The sequence below is a fragment of the Centroberyx affinis genome, unplaced genomic scaffold (assembly GCF_046629955.1).
Source record: "Centroberyx affinis isolate AG114_WGS23_722 - 3 ecotype Tasmania unplaced genomic scaffold, CSIRO-AGI_Caff_v1 ptg000100l_1, whole genome shotgun sequence".
NCBI lineage: Eukaryota > Metazoa > Chordata > Actinopteri > Beryciformes > Berycidae > Centroberyx > Centroberyx affinis.
In genome coordinates this window covers 108,489-128,823 of record NW_027278802.1, presented here as the reverse complement: position 1 = coordinate 128,823, position 20,335 = coordinate 108,489, and the positions used below count along the sequence as shown (strand labels likewise).

Here is a 20,335-nt window from a genome sequence, read left to right as displayed (position 1 = left end):
CATGGGTAGATGTGTGATTTTGACTTCAAATGTTTTTTTACACCGGAACACAATCGCATGTTATTCTTATGACATACAGCCAAACCACTATGAACAAACATGCTTCTTAACATACTTTTATAGTTTAATTTAACTTTACCGCACATACCTGTAATATCGCTTGGGGTTCCACATTTGATACTAGTTACCTCAAAAGTGGAGATGTGTTGGTTAGCCACTTACAGCAGTTGAGCTTAACATTCAGCCCAATCCTCTGACAACTCCATCCAAATAAATCTATATCATGCATTTTATTTAGAAATGCATGCAACAAGCAGAATCCTTTGCAAGTGTTTTCCAACTTTCAGGTAAATTCACAACTTTGGGTGAGTTCACACTTATAACGCAAGACACTAATAATTTGCACCTTCCCAGATTGTGTCAGTTCACACAGTTTGCTCTGTAACACCTGGACCGCTCCTATGCCAGGATCCTGCTGGTGGATTTCAGCTGAGCATTCGATGCAATCATACCAGAGCTGCATAGAGTAATAGTGTATCAATCCTAACTGCCTTGTAATACATCAGCACCAAGCACCAAGTCAATTCCATGTGCACCCAGACAGCCAAGACTTATCTGTAATGTTATACCACTCCTTTGACAATTGATAGGAGACTAACTTTTGGAACTCATACTATAAAATCCATGTGTGGCGGGGTAGCGATGTGAGCAAATAGAATATAACTAACCCGACAACGCCACCTGGGGAGTTTCACCCCAGGAAGTATACTGAGGAACCTGGACTAATACCTCGGTCATACACAGGCTACACAAGTTCGATAACCAAAGTAAGACAGAGACGTGATTCCAAAAGAAATGCAAATTTATTGAATAATTAATGACTGGAAGGGTCTGTGGAGAGGATGGGTTAAACACAAATGAAAAAGGAATCAAACCTATGTGAAAGGATGTAACAAAATATTTATTACAATAATTTAATTAATGTCTAACAAATGCAATTCTTTTACTAAAACACTTCCAGTACTTACGAAGGGGAGCGTGGGCTGAGGCCAGCAATGGAGAGGCAGACTAACTGAGGGCGTGTCCAGGGGTGCAACCACTTACCTACCACATGTGTATTCACTGCAAAACAGCAATCACAGCAAAAAGGTGAAAAACAGTGTCCCAGTGCTCTTTTACCAGTACAAACTTGTGAAGGGAACCGCACCAGGGTGTCGAGCCTCTCCAACCAGCCAGCACTCTGCTCCCCTATAAGGGGATAACAGATATACTAGATTACTCGAACATAAAAAGGTCATTAATAACAAACCAGTTGGCTCTCACTAAAAGTACCAGATACAACTGGCAACGAGATAAATCAACCAAGTCAACACACATACACAGTAAATACAAAACTATAGAGGCAAAACAGCAGCTGATAGAGACCTACAATACAAGAGGCACATTAGTAACAGGTCTATAACACTATAATAACCATTACCTCGGGTATTTATCGTACCCTACTTACCCCTAACTACAGTGACCAGTACCTTGACGAAATGTGCGCTGGCTACGCAGACTCAGGGTGGTAAGAATCCACAGCACCCAAGGGCAGACAGGAACTATAGCAGATAAGATTGATCAGTTGCAGTACCACTTCACATGTGCTTGGTGCACAAACAGTTGGAAAACCTACCTTAATTCACAAATCTCAGCCAGCAGACACCAGTACGACCAGGTAGACAGGAGACTATTACAAACAAAATAAAACTCAGTCATTGAGTACATAGAAACACCCTTAAACAACCTCATGACTGCATCACCTACCTCAGAGTCACAAAGAGGGGCCAATATGGCAACCAACAGGCAGAGAAAAGGAAAGGCAGCCATGATGCCACAGCTGCCTTAAATACCCTGACAAGCTAATTGGAGGGCTGGACCAGGGAGGAGTCAATCTAGTGCTGCGGGGGGTGTGTCGAGAACTAAGAGGGAGTACTGCATTAATATTGAAACAAGTGTTCCTACTACACATGTTTTCTGCAAAAAAATCCTCTTGGGTATTATCAGAGTCACCAATTTCCATTTTTTCCTAGTTCATTCTCCGAGCCCTATGTTATCAAAGCTTTTCATTGAGGTGATATCACATATTTAGAGGTGGGCCAAACTCCCCTCTCTTGTTCCTGGTTGTGAATGCTCTGTCATGCGGACCTAACTGTGCTCGAGCTTCTAGGAGCAACATATTTGAAAGGTGAAGTTCAGGGATTCTCCCAAGTGGGCAGAAGTTGGTTTGATATGTCCCCTTTTCAAAGTAAAGGAAACCTCTCTTGATAAGCTTTTGATTTTCCATGCAGTCAGGCCACTTTGTCGATTTGCTGACTCCTTCTTTATGTTGTAATTGATTTTGGGAAGTACCTTATGCTAACTTGCCCTGTCACACAGTTCTTTAAAGTGGTCTCTCTGAGGTTCGGCAAGAATTACTTTTAATGGAGCTTTCAGTATTCAGATCCTGTTGAAACAGAACAAATTATACTTTTTTTTTGTTTTTTAATGGGCTATTTTTGCCTTTGTTAGACAGGAAAGACTGGAGAGAGAGGGGGATAACATGCAGCAAACGTCCTGGGCCGGATTTGAACCCAGGACGTTAGATGGTATGTGCCTCAGACCACTGAGCCACAAGAACAAGCACAAAATTATCATTTTTAAGGTGAAGAAATCAAACCCACTTTTTCATTTTTCAGTTAATTACATTGAGGTAATTTCACACCTCAATGGGTTTCTGCATTCATTCCCCTCGTGTGTTTGCTGTTGGTAAGAGAAATTGTTATTTCATGTAATCCTATATTAGAATATTTAGCACTGAATGCACAGCCTTTGATGTTAGGCGGGCACACAATAATGACTGCAAGAAAAAAAGTAAACGATAGATTGCAGTAAGCAGAACGAATCAAAATGGAAAAATCAGACAGTTACCAACTTAAACAGTGGCTTTATGTGTGTGGAATTAAAGAGACGGGTTGGACTGATTTGGCTCTCATTCAAGTCAATTTCCTAAAGCTTTTCCCAGCTGGCAACATGCCTGTAGTTTTGCCATCTCTTGTTTCTTTATTTAGAAATAAAAGCCCTTATGTCAGGATAACTGAGGTTCATTGTTGATCCACTTATAGAAAATCTTTAGAGAATTTTGGCCCAGATTCAAGAGTTTAACCTGTAGCGTTAAATTGATTGATCTCTGACATCTTAGTGCTTCGAACGAAGGCATTAATTAATTGAGAAAACTGGAGGCCAGTTTATACATTACTGTAACACACCTTGTTGTCCATAGTTTTAATAGCTTTAGCTGTTGTTTTATTTTCTATAGCTTCAATAGCTTTAGCTTGTGGCAGGGCTGTTAAACATCTTGTCCTGAAGTAACTGAAATGCATGAACACCGGTCATAAAACAAGGAAGGAGGTATCATTAATAAAAGACCATGAAGACCAAGATCACTACAGCTCTCTCCTTTTAAGGTTTTTTTTCTGTCTGTTTCCATCAACAGTAAGCATTCCTCATTCTACTAGACTCTCTCTGATACAAAATTTCACCAGCAGAGACACATCTGTCTTTACCAGGCTTGAGCCTGCTGTGGCCACTTAATGTCTGGTAAACAAAGCCATGTTCCCAGCCACAGGCTTGATCTAGTGGTGGACTTAAAAATGCCCTGATCCACCACTGAAAAAAACCCTCATCATTATATAGGCTTCTTCTCCACAGCTGTTTCCCTTATAAAGATTTGACATGATTTGACTTGATTGATTTGATTGACTTGACTTGATTATACATTTAGCAAAGTTTTAACATGTCCTTTAACTTTAACCATTTTTTTGTATCGTAAGACCTGTAGAGCAAACTCTAATTCTTTCAACTTTATACCAAATTTTATGTTAAAGTCTCTCGAATGTAACCTTTTACTGCATGGCTGCCTCGCTGTGCATGCTCTGACTCCTTGGAGGACTGCAGCAGTTTTACAGCATGGCTGACATTGAGGAGATTTGAACCCAGAAGAACCCAGTGTCATTAAAGATGTTTGTATGATTTTGCCTCACCTGGGCTTCTGGCCACTAGTGATATATTACATTTGTAGACTTAGACATCCACACACACACACACACACACACACACACACACACACACACACACACACACACACACACACACACACACACACACACACACACACTTACTTATGTCACTTTTGGGTATTTACATAGACTTACATTCATTTCCTGGAGACTTACCCTAACCATAACCATAACCATGACCACTACTTGCCTAAACCTAACCTTTACCCTAACCTTAACCTAACCCTAACCTTAACCTAAACCTAACCTTAACCACTGACCCAAAAATCAGCTTTTTACCAATTGGGGAGATGGCTTTTGTCCCCAATTGCACAAGCTGTCCCCAATCAACTGGTCTTGAGTCTGGTGTGTGTCCCGGAAAGTGACTTAAGTCATACCCACACACACACACACACACACACACACACACACACATACTGTACAAACACATGCACACAAACACGTTCACAGAGATAAACTAGTAGCACTGACTTTGATGAATTGTACAGCTTTCCCTTCAGAGTCAGCAGATATCTTTTGCTGTAACTACCTTGTGGTCATTTTTCTGTAGGTAACTCCACCTGTATGACAAAGACTCAGGGTGAATTTGCATATAGATAAAGTACAGATGAGACCACTTCAAAAAATAAAGCGATAGCAGCAGCTCATAGGACAAGAAATTGAGTGTAAGGACAGAAAATACATTTATTAGATATGTTCACATGAAGCATTGTATTGGTCTTGACTCCGGATGAACCTTGCAAAAGGAAGCTGGGATTGATTATCTCGGTAAATAGTGGAATCTGTAGATCCATATGCTGCACCACTCTCTATCTCTCAAAATTGATTTTCAGTTCTAACCAGACATACTGTATATGTTTCTTCAAAACCTTATAGGCTGCCAATCGAACACACCACAGTCTTGGCATTATGTGTTCATCAATATCTGGGAGAAAACCATATAATGTAATCGCATCATATTATCACATTGTTTTCAAATCCATTGTATTCACTGTAGGGGAAAGAAAAACCTGGAGAGACACACAAGAACGCACACACACACGCACACAAACTGTCAAAATTATTCCCTTGCCTTTTGAAAGCTTTATAGAGAAAATATTTTGAACCTTACAAATTTTCACCTCTATTATATAATCACCTCCCTTCACTCTCTCACCATCCGTGATCTTTGGAGTTTGAGCGGCCCCGCTGGTGAGCGCGTAACGTTTGAAGTGCAGTGGGCTAACACTGTGACAGGACCGTGGGAGGCACATTTCAAAAAGATGATTGCTAGAAGTACTGATGAGCTGAACCTTGGGATAGTTAAGTGAAGTCTCTGTCTTTTGTGGATTTTATCTCATGCAAACATCTCCCTTAAAACATTATGACAGCTTTTCGTCATTCATTTTCATTCTGTTTGTATCATTTTCTCTGGTTATCAAACACAGACACACACACGCAAACTCACATCCATCTCTGTTCTGCTGAAGTTGCAGGCATTTTAATGTGAGATAGGTAGATCTATCAGCCAGGGCTTTTCATACTTCTTTGATACAGTTTTCTCAGTAGTGCGACTCCTCGATGCTCAAAGACAGAGTGTGGAATATTAAAAGGCTGCTTCTGGGCCTGCACCAGTATTGAAATATAGTCAATATAGAGCCGAACTGAAAGTCAAGATGACATCTGCAGGTGCTGCGTGCATCATTTTGTGAGATGAGGACCTAAATATCTTCTGACTTCAGTTCAAAACAGTTTTCAAAGCTATTTTATTCATTTTACAATCATCATGTTGTGAAAATCTTGTTTTGTTCTTGGGTTGATAAACTTGGCCACCTCCTACGCACCACTGTCTGTCAAATGCTTACTGGGCAGGATAGGCTTCTGTGTTTGTTTTTGACTTGGATCGCCCTCATAATTCTGTTTTTCACTTGGATTACCCTTATAATTCTTCTTACCCTTATAATTTGTCATAGCAGAGATAGATAGCAAGAGAGAGACTGGCAGCCAAACGTACAGAATATGCTGGTGTGCGCACATATTTTGTTCCTTAGAAATGATTGGCATGTTTATCACTTAATTAGAAAACACCGGAGGAAAATGCATTGTTAATCACACATTGCTTCCAATGTGTAGCCACAGGCAATTGGCCTCCATAATGTCTTATGATAACATGATGTCTTGATAGGTAATAATTAATGTTTATGAGGCGTGACTGTGTGGATCGATGGTACTGGAGGCTGAGGAGGTAGAAATGCCCTGACCTGACTTGGTTACTCAAGCTAATTCAGGTTGAAATGACCTGGCCCGAATCAATGTATCACTACTGTGGCCCTGTCAGACATGAAACAGACGACTCAATCACTCAGGTCATTGCCAATCAGAGGTCACAACCTGACCGCTCACTGCTCACTGCTCACTGTAATATACCCACACTGAAAGTACGTGAGGCGAGAGACCAGAGGTGAATCACAAAAACGGAAACTTTATTCAATCTTTCTGTTCTTATCAGCTATTGCTGTCACACTGGATATGATCTGTGGTTTGTCTTTGATTCAACCTAGCTGATTCAAGCTCGCATTTTGATAAGGACGCAAGAGGGAGAGAGAGAGAGATAGACAGAGAGAGAGAGAGAGAGAAAGGGCGAAAAAAATAAACCTCATTTACCAGATAAATGTGACTCCCTGGCGCAATGTGCAGACTGCATTGCTGCTGCCATCGTCCCAGAAAAAGACCAGGTCTATGATGCATTGTTTTAGGTTTCCAAAAAACATAACATTTTAAAATGTCACTTCACAGTTTTGTAAAGCTCCTGTGTGCATTGCAACAAAAATATTGGTAAAAATGTCTGCACTGATTTCCATAGAGAATGGCCACAATCACAACCCTTGTCATCCAGACATTAGATATAAACACCTCACGACACCTTCACTAATTCGAAAAAAAGTTGGATTTGATTTCTCAAAATAGGTAAATGTGAGAGCCGGTGCTGAAGCCAGAGCTTGGAAGTCAAACTCATATTATTAAAAATGATTTCCAGCCTTTAGCTGCTCCTGAACTATCATCACTCTTTGTTGGTTCCACTCTTTCCTTTCGCCCTGACAAGGAAGATAATGAGAAAAGTTAGAAATGATCATCACAGCCTGTAGAGGGTGAGAACTTGGAGTCACTTTGGGACGCAAAGAGGATGTATTTTATCTGTGCGTGTTTCACATTATGTCTGCTGCAATCCCTTTCACCTTGGTGTCTGCGAATGGACCTTTGAGAAACTGTCATCCATTGAGGCTCTTGACTCTCCTCTGTACTGGAGTGGGCTGATGATAAATGAACCCACTGTTGGCTAGGGAAAGTGGAACATTAATCAGAGATCAAGCAATACACACACACACACGCACACGCACACTCACAAAACAACAAGATACACAACGTCAATAAACAATGCAAAAATTATGTTAGTAACTGTGACACTTGAAACTTGCTTGAGATAGGTAATCCATCACAGTGAACATCCCGCCTGGGTTTATTTTTGTCAAAGTTACTTCACTGTTATGTGTTAATACGCTATATCAGACGAAATGCAACCTCCTTTGATGGGGGACAGGCGGGCTTCCCTCATTAGCATTTTGTCATAGCAAGACAACAATCATTCTTTCATCGATGAAAGCTATATGCTTTTGAATGTGCAGGGTGAAAACATTGTATTTACATGATGCAGTTAAATAGATCTCATGGTGCACCATGGAGAGTTTTCAAACTCTGATAAAACATTGAAAAACTACAAAGGACTACAAGCACATTGGCTGGTTTTAGGAGTTCCGTCAGACACTTCCTACAGTGAAGTGAACAGGCGTTCAGTGTTTAATTCTTAATCCAAAATGTCTCTATAATTGTCTTAAATGCAATATAATCACTGCAACTCAGAAATGTTTCCATGCAGAAACACCCATACAACAGAATGCATGTCATCTGTTAATATTTCTTTTCTAGAGGTCAGAGGAGGTGAGAATAGGTGAAAATAGGGAAAGCAAGGAGTAACTTTAAAGGTGAGTCACTTTCAAGAGATTTTCTGACTTCTTGTGTATATCTGACAAACATGTAATTTCAAGTAAAAGGCACATTTGTAACAACATTAAATGTGGTGGTTGAACTGATTTTAGGACTTAACAGAGGGACAAAGAGAATTGTGACTTTCAGTTTTTTCTCCACTTCCATGGAAGGATTACGCTGCAGCAGCTGCCTCTATCACATATGAACAGAGCTGTGCACACACAATTTCACCAGCAGATGAGTTGATGGATTTTACCATGTATGAAGGAGGAGTAGGAAAACAGAAGATCAATATGGCAAGAGTGATGACTGATGAACTGACTAGTTGAGGTATGACCGGCTTCACTTCTATTAGAAGTTGGTTCCTCCCACGGTAACCCACTCCTCTTCCCCGTCCCGAGACCCTTGGGCATGTCAACTTCTATCTGCCTTGCACCTAATCCAGCCAATGCTATCAGATCTGTAAAGGTCATGGAGGAGGGAGTCATTTTCTACGTAGTGTCACACAGATCACAGACTGCCGCAGAAGCCATTTTTTAGGCTTCAGTGATTACCGGAAATGCAGCACATCCTCGTTCTTCAGTATAAACTGTGTAAGACAGAAGAGGAGAAAACACTAGAAGAAGAAAAGACTTGCTGTGCTGTAGGACTACATTGTGTATCATAGAGCCTTTGTTAAGGCACAGTGTATCAGATCTTATAATGAAATTATAGTCTAACCCATTATAGAGTCCTACTGTAGATTCAAGGGGAGTATCTACTATGGTTAGACCAATCTATCTGTTTGCCAATATACTGTTCTGATATATTGGCAAATATATTGGACATTGGCCTTTTATTAAATATCGGATATCGGCCAGGAGGTTCCTCCCTGACCACAGCTACAGAAAAACAGTTGGTAAAACATTTTTCTTATTAATTTAATTGTTCAATTATGTTTCTGGAAATTAATTTCTCATCTAAAGGCCTAATGTATCCCAGAGTTTCCCCTACCACTGAATAGGTGGGGTGGGTCACATTGCCTTAAGGAGCTGCTAATTAACTCACCTAAAATAATTTTACTAGTCTGGGTTTCAATTTGTAGGCTAGTGTTCTAGTGTCTAAATGCTGTTTCAGGGGCTTTTCTATCCTCACAAGAATAAAGCACTAAGTACTTGCAATTATTTGGCATGAAAATGATTACATTTAAAGAATATAAGCACAAAATATTGTCTATATGTGACTGATTATGAAAATGATTACATATAGAGAATATTAGCACAAAATATTGCCTATATGTGACTGATCATGAAAATGATTACATTTAAAGAATATTAGCACAAAATATTGTCTATATGTGACTTCAGTCTAAAAATATTGGTATTCACCTTCAAAAACATCCATGTTAAGTTTATTGCAGCCGTCAATGTAGTGGAAATGATTTCATGTATCTGACTATTGTCTGCACCTCAACCCACACAGTCTGCACCCTCTGTCGCACCTCTTTATAGCAACATCTCCTCTTTCTTCCTATGTTCGCTCCCCTCTTCTCTCTCCATCCCACCTCTCTGCATCCCCTCTTCATACCACCATCTCTCCTCCTCCTCCTCGCCCTGTGTTTTTCTGCTTCTTATTCTCTCTCCGTTCCTCACCTCCAGCAAAGCCATGATGTTTCTTATTTTTTGTCTGTCAATCAAAATACCCTGTAGATAAATCCGATCTGTCTGATTGGTTGTATTCCAGCTGATGGCTCATACAGACAGACAGACAGACAGACAGACAGACAGACAGACACACACACACACACACACACACACACACACAGACACACACAGAGTCCAATCTTTCATGTCTCAGCAAGTGATTCCCAATGGAACGCTGTTGGGTAAATCTATATTGAGAATCAGGTGAGTGACAGCAAACCATGGAAATATGAGGGATTAGCCACACACACACACACACACACACACACACACACACACACACAAACGCGCAATAATATGTAGTATATTATTACTTATCACTTATTTAATTGTAATTTACATTATGGCTCTTGCAAATAAAAAGCGCTCATCTCTGGTTCTGTGTTCATGCTGATGTGTTGTGCAGCGGTGATCTTGCTGCTCTCTGGGGTGCTGCCCTGCCGAGGGCAGAGAGGCTGTGGATGCTGAAAACCCCCCGGGGAAGAATTTATAAAATCCTGTGACACACATCTCCTCCTCAACCTAACTGCTTCACTGAGTTTGCTTATTTTATTAATTAGTAAGTTGGGTTTATTTTTATTTTGTTGCCTGATTGTGGTTTGTATGTGCCTTTCCCCTCTCTCTCTCTCTCTCTCTCTCTCTGTATGTGTGTGTGTGTGTGTGTGTGTGTGTGTGCGCATGCCCGTCACCCATAAACTAATATTGTTAAGGTATTCCCTGGGGCTTGAGAACACAGAAAGCTTGAATCAGCTATCGACTCTGTCCTCCTTCATTAGAAGAGTATAAAATCTTCACTTTATTGATTCTTCTCTGTAACCTTTACCTCATTTGATCTATAACACTCTTTTTCTGTCCCTCTCTTTCCCCTTTTTCTCCAATTTCATGCTCTTTTTTTCCCCATTACCTTTCTTCCGTTCATCCTCCTTCCTTTCCTCCTTCCTTCCATTTCGTTTCAGTAATGTGCATTTCCATCTTTCCTCTCTCACCCTCTGCTCCCTCTTATCTAGTTTCCTTTTCCTCCTAATTGTCCATTTTCTTTCCCCATCTTCACTTCTCAGACTTATAGGTCCAATAGTTATTGAGGCAACACATTACGCCTGACTGACCTTGGAGTGACCTTGATTGACAGGTCAGGCCTTCGCACAACAGTTCCTGTGAAGGGCAGATTGACGTGTTGAGGGAGAAATGGCAAAGTACATTTACTAAGAACCATTCCTATATGTTCTCTTAAAGGGATGTTGAACTTTGGTCGTACCTTGGGTTGTGTAGCTTCCTGGACATGATTTATCCCCAAAATCGGTGATTCTCTGTTCTCTGTTGCTCCGGTAGAGACGATTGGATTGCGTTTTTTTTCTCTCTCCATTCTCTTCCATTACATGGTGAAACAGGTCTGAAAATCACACTTTGAGCACATAAACAAACATGAGCAAAGCAGAATCTGACAATATATTAAAAAAATAGTCATTCTATAATTTTTTTTTAAGTGAATCGCTAATATCTTCTAGAAGAAGGTGCACATCTTATTATGCATCTCCTTAAAGTGGTTGAACTATATTTGTCATTGGGTGTTCAGTCTTGTTCATATGACCTTATACCTTCTGACCAATAACTTCATTATATTCTATCTGTATTAACATAATCACATTCAACATTGTAAAACTCTGTCGCAGTCGCATTAAGGACACATCTCAATTCAAGAATCAAGAATAATGTTTGTGAATGTAAAGCTTTACTGTAAAGTTCATCACAGTTTAATGACATCACTGCACCTCCTTGGATGGCTGGCGTTGTTAAAAGCCTTTTTTATGGCTGTTAGAATTACAGAGTTATCAATTCTCACCATTTTACAGTTTTCTGACTGTGGAGACGTAAAGGTCAACATAGCTAACAACATGACAGGCATCCGAAATATACAATATAGATATTAAGATATCTGCTGCCCACACATACCGTTATGATTTGCATGTGTTTGCAGGGATAAAACAGGAGTATTTGGGCATCCTGGTGGATCAGTGGTCTATGGCGCTTACCATATAAACGCAACATCCTGGGTTACATGTCATCCTCCTCTCTCTTCCAATCTTTCCTGTCTATCTCTACTTTGAACCGTTAAATAAAGGCAAAAATGCCCCCCCCCCCGAAAAAACAAACAAAAACAAAACAGGAGTATTTACATTCGTGACATTGTTTGTGTGTGTGTACATGTGTTTTTGGGGGTTGTGTGGGTGGCAAAGTCATCGAGTCTAAAGATGGCTTTTTGTGGTCTGCTTTTAGATTTTACACAACAGATGGCATTGGAGGGCACATCTGCAGGCACTTCTGCTGATTTACTCTATCTGTGTGTGGTGTGTGTGTGTGTGTGTGTGTGTGTGTGTTTGTGTCTGTGTGTGTGTCTGTGCGTGCACACATATGTATTTACATCATTTTTTTTAGATTGCTGCAGTCAGGGCAACCTCAGGAGGGAGAGGCCAGGTGGAGACAGAGGTGAGGGAACGGCAGAATCCCCAAGAGAGAGAGAGACTGAGTCAGACCGAGATAGAATATGAAACACAGTGAGGAAGAAAGTGTTGCTGGCCACCGAGTAAGGGAAGAGAAGGGGGTCCAAGAAAAGGAGAGAATGATATAGAGGAAAAAGAGAGGAGGGGGTGGGGGGTTAAAGGCAACAGACAGAAACAGACAGAATACTCTTGGGGGTGAAAGGGTGAGAGAGAAAGAGACAGTGACAGTGAGAATGAGAGCTCTTATGTCACTGTGAAGAGGACATGTCTGTACTGTCTGACCTTTTCAGATGAATTCACACCCCTCCACTCGCTCCCTCTCGGGTCTCACCCAACCTCAAAAAAAAAAAACCACAAACTGCCCTCTATCGCTGTCCCTAGCTCTTATTTTATCTTTTGTAGCACTTCTCTCACATAAATATTGTGAGGGCGCTACGACTCTGACCCTGGCACCGCCTCCTATTGGCCGCTCGTAATGGTGATTGAGCAGTTGAAGCTTATTCTACTGTTGCTGTAAGTTGCTCTGAATAAGACCATCGGGTAAAAGCCTAAAATGTTAAAATGTTCCTCTTTCCCTCGATGCCCTGTACCCCTCTCCCATGTCACTACCACCTAGTTGCGTTGGGACATCAAGAACATGGTGTATACACTTCCAAAATGTGCTTGATACCAAAAGCAAAGCAATGACAATAGAAAAAGAATGAAAAGATACACACTCTCTCTCATTGGATGTCACGTCTGCTACATTTATGTGTTCTCTATGTTTATTTTGGTGTGTAAAATAGAGGCATGAGAAAGAGAGTCAGTAGGAATTACAAGGCCTGGGAACACTGGTTGTGCTGTTTGTAGTTCAGAAGTGCGTAACCAAAAGTATCAGGGTCCATGATATGTAAACAATGAATAATTATAAAAGTCCCCAACTGCTTGATACATATTTAAGAATAGCATGTTGTGGCAAGATGATTGATTTGACAGAAGAGCAAATCATAGCTGGAGTTGACCCGTAGACCTGCACCCCCTCAGTGATGAATGTTTATGAAATAATAATCTGCCAAGGAGACTTTTTCATAGTAAGTCTGAGCAGACAGGAGCTTATGTCTCCACCCAGCGCCCTCAACTCAGAAGTCTTGCTCATCTCATCAGCTTGTGTAAAATGTAGACTTCATGTAGCAGTGCTGCTCTCTGTGGGAAAAACTATGTAACTACACTTTGTGGTATACTCTACATTTTGTCATTCATTATTTCATACACAGTGTTCTGGCATGTATTGCTCTGACAGGTGGTGATGATTTGTGGCTCTATAGCACTTCATGGTGATAGCTCTTCAGTTGTTCTGTGTTTTATTCACAAATGGTTCTTCATAGTAGTGCGATAGTTCCATTTTGCAGCCCTGGATGGCTCTTAATTTTGTAATGCTCTTTAATGATTCAACAATAGGCCTATTTTGATCTCGACGCTAAATAATGATTGAATGTCTTTAAATGAATAAATAAAGACTCGGGTCTAAAATGGTGCTATAGCCTATGCGAGACTGATTATAAAGGTATAGGACCAAAATTAATTAAAGTGGTTCATCGGCTTACAGGACAACGAAGATGTCTGCAAATCAATTGATGAAAGTTTGCTTTACATGTAGATGCGGTCTGTATGCCCCTCTGCGCAAACCGTCCCTTATTAACGCTCTCGAATACTCATTAGCTAAAGTCTCGCGATACTAGACACATCCCGTTCGAAGTAAACTGGAGGGCTTTCTGACTGTTCAGCTAACCGGCTAGCAGGTTAAAGATAACTTATCTACAACTAACTTACTCTCAGCAGACAAGTGTGCGAGGTGAGGACGTGGTTAAGCTTACAAACAAGGCTGTCATAATGTAAACGATAGCTAGCTCTAAAATTATTAGCTACAAACATTTGAATAGCTACTTAGGTTCACACATGAGCAAGAAAACAGAAAACTAACAAATGTCGACATGCAGTTTGAGATAACGTTAATCATCTCGCCTAGGTTAACAGAGAATGGCACGAAAGGGGACTAGAATTATGGTAACTAACATTACAGGCTATGTTGCTAAATATTAGCTTTGTTTATTAGCCAAGTTAGCTTAAATACCTCTATTGCTGCTTGGGGTCAGCAAGCAAGCTAATGGTTGATAACGTTAGCCTCTTGGCATTTGTCGTTACCCTGGAGTTGCCCATATTTGCAGTTACTGAGCGTTAGTTAATTTCAGCCTTATTCTATGGCTAACCTGGCCAGTGAACCAGGTAGCTAACGTTAGCTAAGTTTCTGTTGTTTAGTGTCACTGCAGTATACTGACACTTGTTAATCTAAACTCTCCCTCCGTTTGTGCATAGCACCGCCAGTGACTGTGACAATGGATTTAGAAGATGACACCACGGTGTTTGCAACCCTCAAGTCCTTCAATTCCTTCATCTCCCGTCCTGATCCTCCACAGCGCCTCACTGAACACCCAGCTGGGAGTGGAAACCTGCAGATACAGTTCAAACGCAGCATGGAGGTATACAGACACTAAAGGCCCTCAATAATGAGATGTGTCAAGGCACTGTAAACAAACACCCTCACACTGACAGTGTCTTATCTTTTAGTTGTTGGAAGCAGCAGACAGGGTTCACTCTAAGAACCAGTACCTTCAGTTGGACCAGGAGAAGAAACAGATGGAGCTGAGCCACAAGCGAGCTCGTTTTGAACTAGAGAAGGCTGCCTCTGACAGTGCAAGAGACTTTGAGGTACAGGTCATATATCCTCTTACATTCATGTCTTCTTATAAATATAATGGTATACATGAGCTATAGATTGGGACTGGGCGATATGGACAAAATTAATATCACGATAATCATAAGGAGTAATTTAGATATTGATAAATAAGATACACATAAAATCACATGTTACATCATCAATGCTCATTGCATTGAACTACATAGTAATATAAAGTATGAGAACATTTCGACAACAGAATTGTATATCACAGTGTTATTATTTCATCATGATATGATTCTGATTTGATTCTATTGAAAGACGATAAATTATAATATTGAATTTTTGCCCAGCCCTAGTATACATTCCCACAGGTATTTCCTCTCTCTCTCTCTCTCTCTGACACATGAACTGATCAAAGAGTCAGAGAAGACGTTGATTAAAGACTGTATCTCAATGTTTTGTGTTCCAGCATGAAGTGGGCCGGAACCAGGAACTCTTGGGGCGAATAAAACGGCTGGAAGAGAGAGAGGCAGAGGCAGCTAAGAGCCAATCAGAGCAGGTGGAGGCGAACCGAACCGTCCGAAAGAACCTGGAGGGCTTGAACAAGAAACTGGAGGAGCGAGACACAAGACTAAACACCGCTAACCAGGTACACACACACACACACACACTTTCTTTGTTACTCTGCTCCTCTTTCCTATCTTACATTATCTCTTTTCTGTAATCTGTCCTGCAGACCATCAGTGCCTTGAAGGATGAGATCAGAGAGCTGAAGCAGAAGATTCAGAACCAGGACTCCACCATTTCCACTCAGACCCTGGAAAACCAGGCGCTGCAGGAACAGCTGGACTTACAGCGCAGGTACACACATGTACACACAGATACACTGACATGGTTTATCTAGCTCTGCTTCGTGCTATTGGACAGTGAGCTGAATATACACTGCAAGAAATAAATACTGACTGGTGACCACACTTGGTTAGTATTTGCAATGCTCTGTACTTATTGGTGTCCTTCTACTTCATTGGTCTAATCATCAGGAAGTACCAGGAAGTGTCTCAGCTGTGCCAAAGTCTCCAGTCTGCCCAGTCATCCTGCTCTGAACATGTCATCAAGATCAAGGTATGATACACAACATACATACACACATACACATGTAATGTCAGTATTCCTCTTGGCTGATTCTCTCCCCATCTCACCAGGAGTTAGAGAGACGTCTCGCCCTGCAGGAGCAAGACATCGCCATGGTGAAGACTATCAAGTCAGAGGTGGCCAGGGTTCCAGATATGGACAAGGAGCTGAGGCGCCTCCGGGATGATAACGCCTACCTCAGGTGAAACACGTTTTTCAGTTTTTAACGCGAAGAAGTGCTAGTTTACACACTGTGGTTAGTGCCTTTCACATAGACATGCATTTGTTTAGAGCTGCAATGATTAATCGATTAAACTATTAAATTAATCGCCAACTATTTTGATAATCGATTAATCGGTTTGAGTAATTTTTTAAGAAAAATAAGTCAAAATTCACTGATTCCAGCTTCTTAAATGTGAATATTTTCTGGTTTCTGTACTCCTCTATGACAGTAAACTGAATATCTTTGGGTTGTGGACAAAACAAGACATTTGAGGACGTCATCTTGGGTTTTGGGAAACACTGATCGACATTTTTCACCATTTTCTGACATTTTATAGACCAAACAACTAATCGATTAATCGAGAAAATAATCGACAGATTAATCGACAATGAAAATAATCGTTAGTTGCAGCCCTACATTTGTTCTTTGTTCTTTGTTCATCTGCAGCCCAGTCCAACTCCATAATGCTCATAGATTTTGAGATGAACCATTCGCTAGGTTGACACGTGTTGTTTCAATGCAACTTACATCATCTGATCACACTAGGACACATTAGGTGAAGGGTAATTTTGCTCAAATTGCTATTGGATCCTCAAAACCAGATATGGAAGTGGTCAGGCTGGCACTGTGATCAGCATTCTACATAGTCTGAGGCCATGAAGCCGCAGTGTGCATACAAGCTGTGTAAAGACATGAAGAGGGAGAGTGGGGGAAAAGTAATGCCGTGTGAGGCAAGTAACAGCCATGCAGACCAAGTGCAGACATACTGCAATGTGATCTCACTAAATCCAAAATCAGATTTCAAAAATCATGTCAGAAGTGTAAATGTAGCCATTGATCAAAACAACATCAATATCATACACTTGTCCCAAGCTTTAAAGTTAATTTTGTCCTTTATCTTGTCCACTCCCCTTCCTCCCTGTGCCTCATTACTCTGCCCAGGGAGAGCAGAGAAAATAGCAGCCTGCTGAAGGAAGAGGTAGAAGGGCTGAGGAGGAAACTAGAAAGGATGGAGAAAACCAAGGAAGAGCTGGTCAATATGGAACTGGAGAAAGAGGTACGCTGTGTGTGGGTGTGAGATTGTTTTGTGTATTTGATTCTGTAGCATATTCCTAAACATTCTATTACTATGAATATGACATGGAGACAATACGTGTTACATGTACTTGCATGTTGCTATTTCTGTGCATTCTTCAGCTGTAATAGTGGCAATATGAACATCATGTACTTCCATGGGCAAACATGTTATTGTTTCTTGAAAATATAGAGGATGTGTGAGAAGCTCCTGGCCTGGGAGAACCTGGGACAGTCTACTGGACTCAACATAAGGTTAGACACTCTGTGTGTGTGTGTGTGTGTGTGTGAGAGAGGGAGAGAGCGAGAGAGTGTGAGATAGAGTTAGAGTGTGAGAGTGCTCGAGTGTGTGCGTGTCCATCCAAAGTTTTATCCTAATCTGGTTTATTGTGTAATTCACCAGGAAAAACACCACCAGGGGGAGCTGTGGTCACTCTTAATGAATATGCCTCTTCCTTAGTCTTGACTGGGGTTTGATTCCACCAGTGTGTGTAGGTGTGTGTGTGTGTTTGTTTGTTTTTGTGTGTGTGTCTTTAGCTCAACAGCATGTATGTCTGATTGTGTCTGTGGTGAATGTGTCTTTTTGTCTCTGTGCATCCGTTCAAAGCTGGTAATGAGAGAATGATTGCATGTTTCCTTGTGAGCAGTGGAGCAGATCCGACAGATTATAAACACCGCAGCCTCCTTGTCCATCACACACACACACGCACACACACACACACACCATTTTCTCTATGATTAACTCAGCCTGTGATGTAAACAGAATGTTAAATGGAACACATCCACACAGCACATCCCTTTTGTCTTATACCATGAATGCCTTCAAGTGTGTGTGTGTGTGTTTGTTATAGCCTCCTACAAGACGAGAAGAAAAGGTAGTGCCATTTAAAAAATGAAACATCTTTCATAATGTAAGGTTTGATTTTAGTCTTAGTTAATGTGATATGAGATGAGACTGTGACAGCATTCTTTAGGTTAACATTTATTTAAAGGGTGGGAAGGATTATATGAATGTAATGACAGACTTGGCTCATAATGTGGTACGGCTGTGTCACATTTTTCTGAAAATTGAAGTCAAACCAAGCTGTTATGAGGGGGGAGGGGGAGGTTGAGTTGAAAATTTGAAACACTCCTCAAAATTATCGTACTCAAATGGCGTGTCATTGGCTGCCTGACTGTTGTTGATAAAACAAAAAGAACAGTCTCACACATACGGCTGCAAAAAGGTCAGGCGTAAATGTGTGTGTGGGGCTCCATATTGATCAAAACTAATGGTTAATGCAGCTTGCAAATCAACAAAGTTCATGAAAATGTAATTGATTCACAAACTCCTGCAAGCTATGTTTACAAAATGTACAGCTTAATTGTAGGGTGGGGAAAGAGGCTATTTTCCCGAAACACTGTTCTGGTGTGAAGGCAAAAGGAAAGCAAAAACATTTAATTCAGCAATCCACTCACCTTGATTGCACTCACTACAACAATGCTGTGTGCACCAGTGGAAATGAGTGTTGACTCCAAGTTGTGTATTAGTGGGATGTTGTGATTACCTTGTAGGCTATTATGCAGACATAATTTCATTTGAACAACACTGATTCTTTTCGGGGGTCTAATTGTCAAAGTTTTTCTGATGCAGTTCAGCGATGACGGAAGCTGGATTTCCATCATCATGCGGTTTCTTGGGAAATTAAGAATGATTAGCAACTGTCAGTAGTGCAGTACATGATACTGCAGTGGCAATACGATAATGTCGCAATATCAGGAGTTATGTTGACATGAAAACAAAACTCCCTGTTACAGAACATGTTTAGGCTGCGACTTGTTTTGTCCTTAATATGAAACATTTCATAAGGGCAACAATTCGCTGCCCAGTAAGTTTTATTAGAATACGTATGGTTGTAATGGATGTCACATGTCTCATAACTACACATAATTGATACCATACTGTATACTAGGGTTGTCACAATACTAGAATTTCTAACTTCGATACAATACCCAAGAAAATATCGATATGCGATACCATTTTTGATACCACGGGGAAAAAAAATGAACTTTCAATCTTTTTTTAAAAAATATTTTAAAGTTGTCTCAGATCAAACAACACATTTTTGATTGACAGGTGTCGATCGCCGTCATGATTTGCTCTTTTTTTTTATTGAGGGGAGTGAGCTTATACTGCACAAGCATGTGAAACGTCATATTGCCTCCTGGCCTCTGCAGCATAGACTGTAAGCAACTAAGCAAAAAACATAGACACAGAGACCCAAACTAGTCCCTTAATATCCGACAACACAGGGGGAAATCCCGGTACAAACGAGACAGATGGACAGACAGACAGACAGACGCTTCTCCATAACGTAGGCCCGATAAAACTCATTCAAAACTTCGCACTTACAAAGCAGATTACCCTGCTCTAGTCATCAGCCTATCAGAACACTTTTAGCTTGTTGAAGCAACAGATACACACCAATGATAGGGGAAAATCAGCAGGGCTAGAGTTAGTGGATTATTATTGACAGAATGATTTTAATCGGACATTTCAGCGTCCGGTCGAGCCTTCTGACCGGGCCCGGACAATGCATCTGAAAACCGGACAGTCCGGTTGAAAACCGGGCATCTGGCAAACCTACTTGATAACTTTTGGTAACTAAACTAAAACGGATGATGTGCAGGGTACGTTAACGTTTAAATGTTTAATGTTTCAGTGATGTTGAAACGGGAGCTAACCTCTTCTTTATCTACCTCTAAATTCTTTATATAGACTGGCGTGTCGGTCCTTAAGGTGCTTCGCCAAGTTTGACGTGTTGCCCGCCTTCGTCGGCACCACTCTGTAGCATTGTTTGCTGACTGAGGCAACAACCCAGCTGACTGCAACTAGTGAGAGGGCCGGCTGT

The 20,335-nt window shown here is 40.9% G+C and overlaps 1 protein-coding gene across 2 annotated transcripts in view; it reads left to right on the top strand.

Moving 5' to 3' along the window:
• The first annotated feature begins 14,052 nt into the window (after nt 1-14,052).
• Nucleotides 14,053-20,335, top strand: part of mad1l1 (mitotic arrest deficient 1 like 1) — a 50,000-nt gene continuing 43,717 nt past the window's right edge. The window contains exons 1-9 of one of the 2 annotated variants that reach the window (XM_071523000.1): nt 14,053-14,131; nt 14,653-14,816; nt 14,905-15,045; nt 15,486-15,665; nt 15,753-15,877; nt 16,057-16,138; nt 16,219-16,349; nt 17,313-17,427; nt 17,638-17,699. In XM_071523000.1, the coding sequence (XP_071379101.1) occupies nt 14,673-14,816; nt 14,905-15,045; nt 15,486-15,665; nt 15,753-15,877; nt 16,057-16,138; nt 16,219-16,349; nt 17,313-17,427; nt 17,638-17,699 (980 nt within the window). In that variant the 5' untranslated portion in view covers nt 14,053-14,131; nt 14,653-14,672. Of the gene's footprint in view, nt 14,132-14,240; nt 14,344-14,652; nt 14,817-14,904; nt 15,046-15,485; nt 15,666-15,752; nt 15,878-16,056; nt 16,139-16,218; nt 16,350-17,312; nt 17,428-17,637; nt 17,700-20,335 lie in introns of those variants that run through there. The other variant, XM_071523008.1, reaches the window with a different exon arrangement.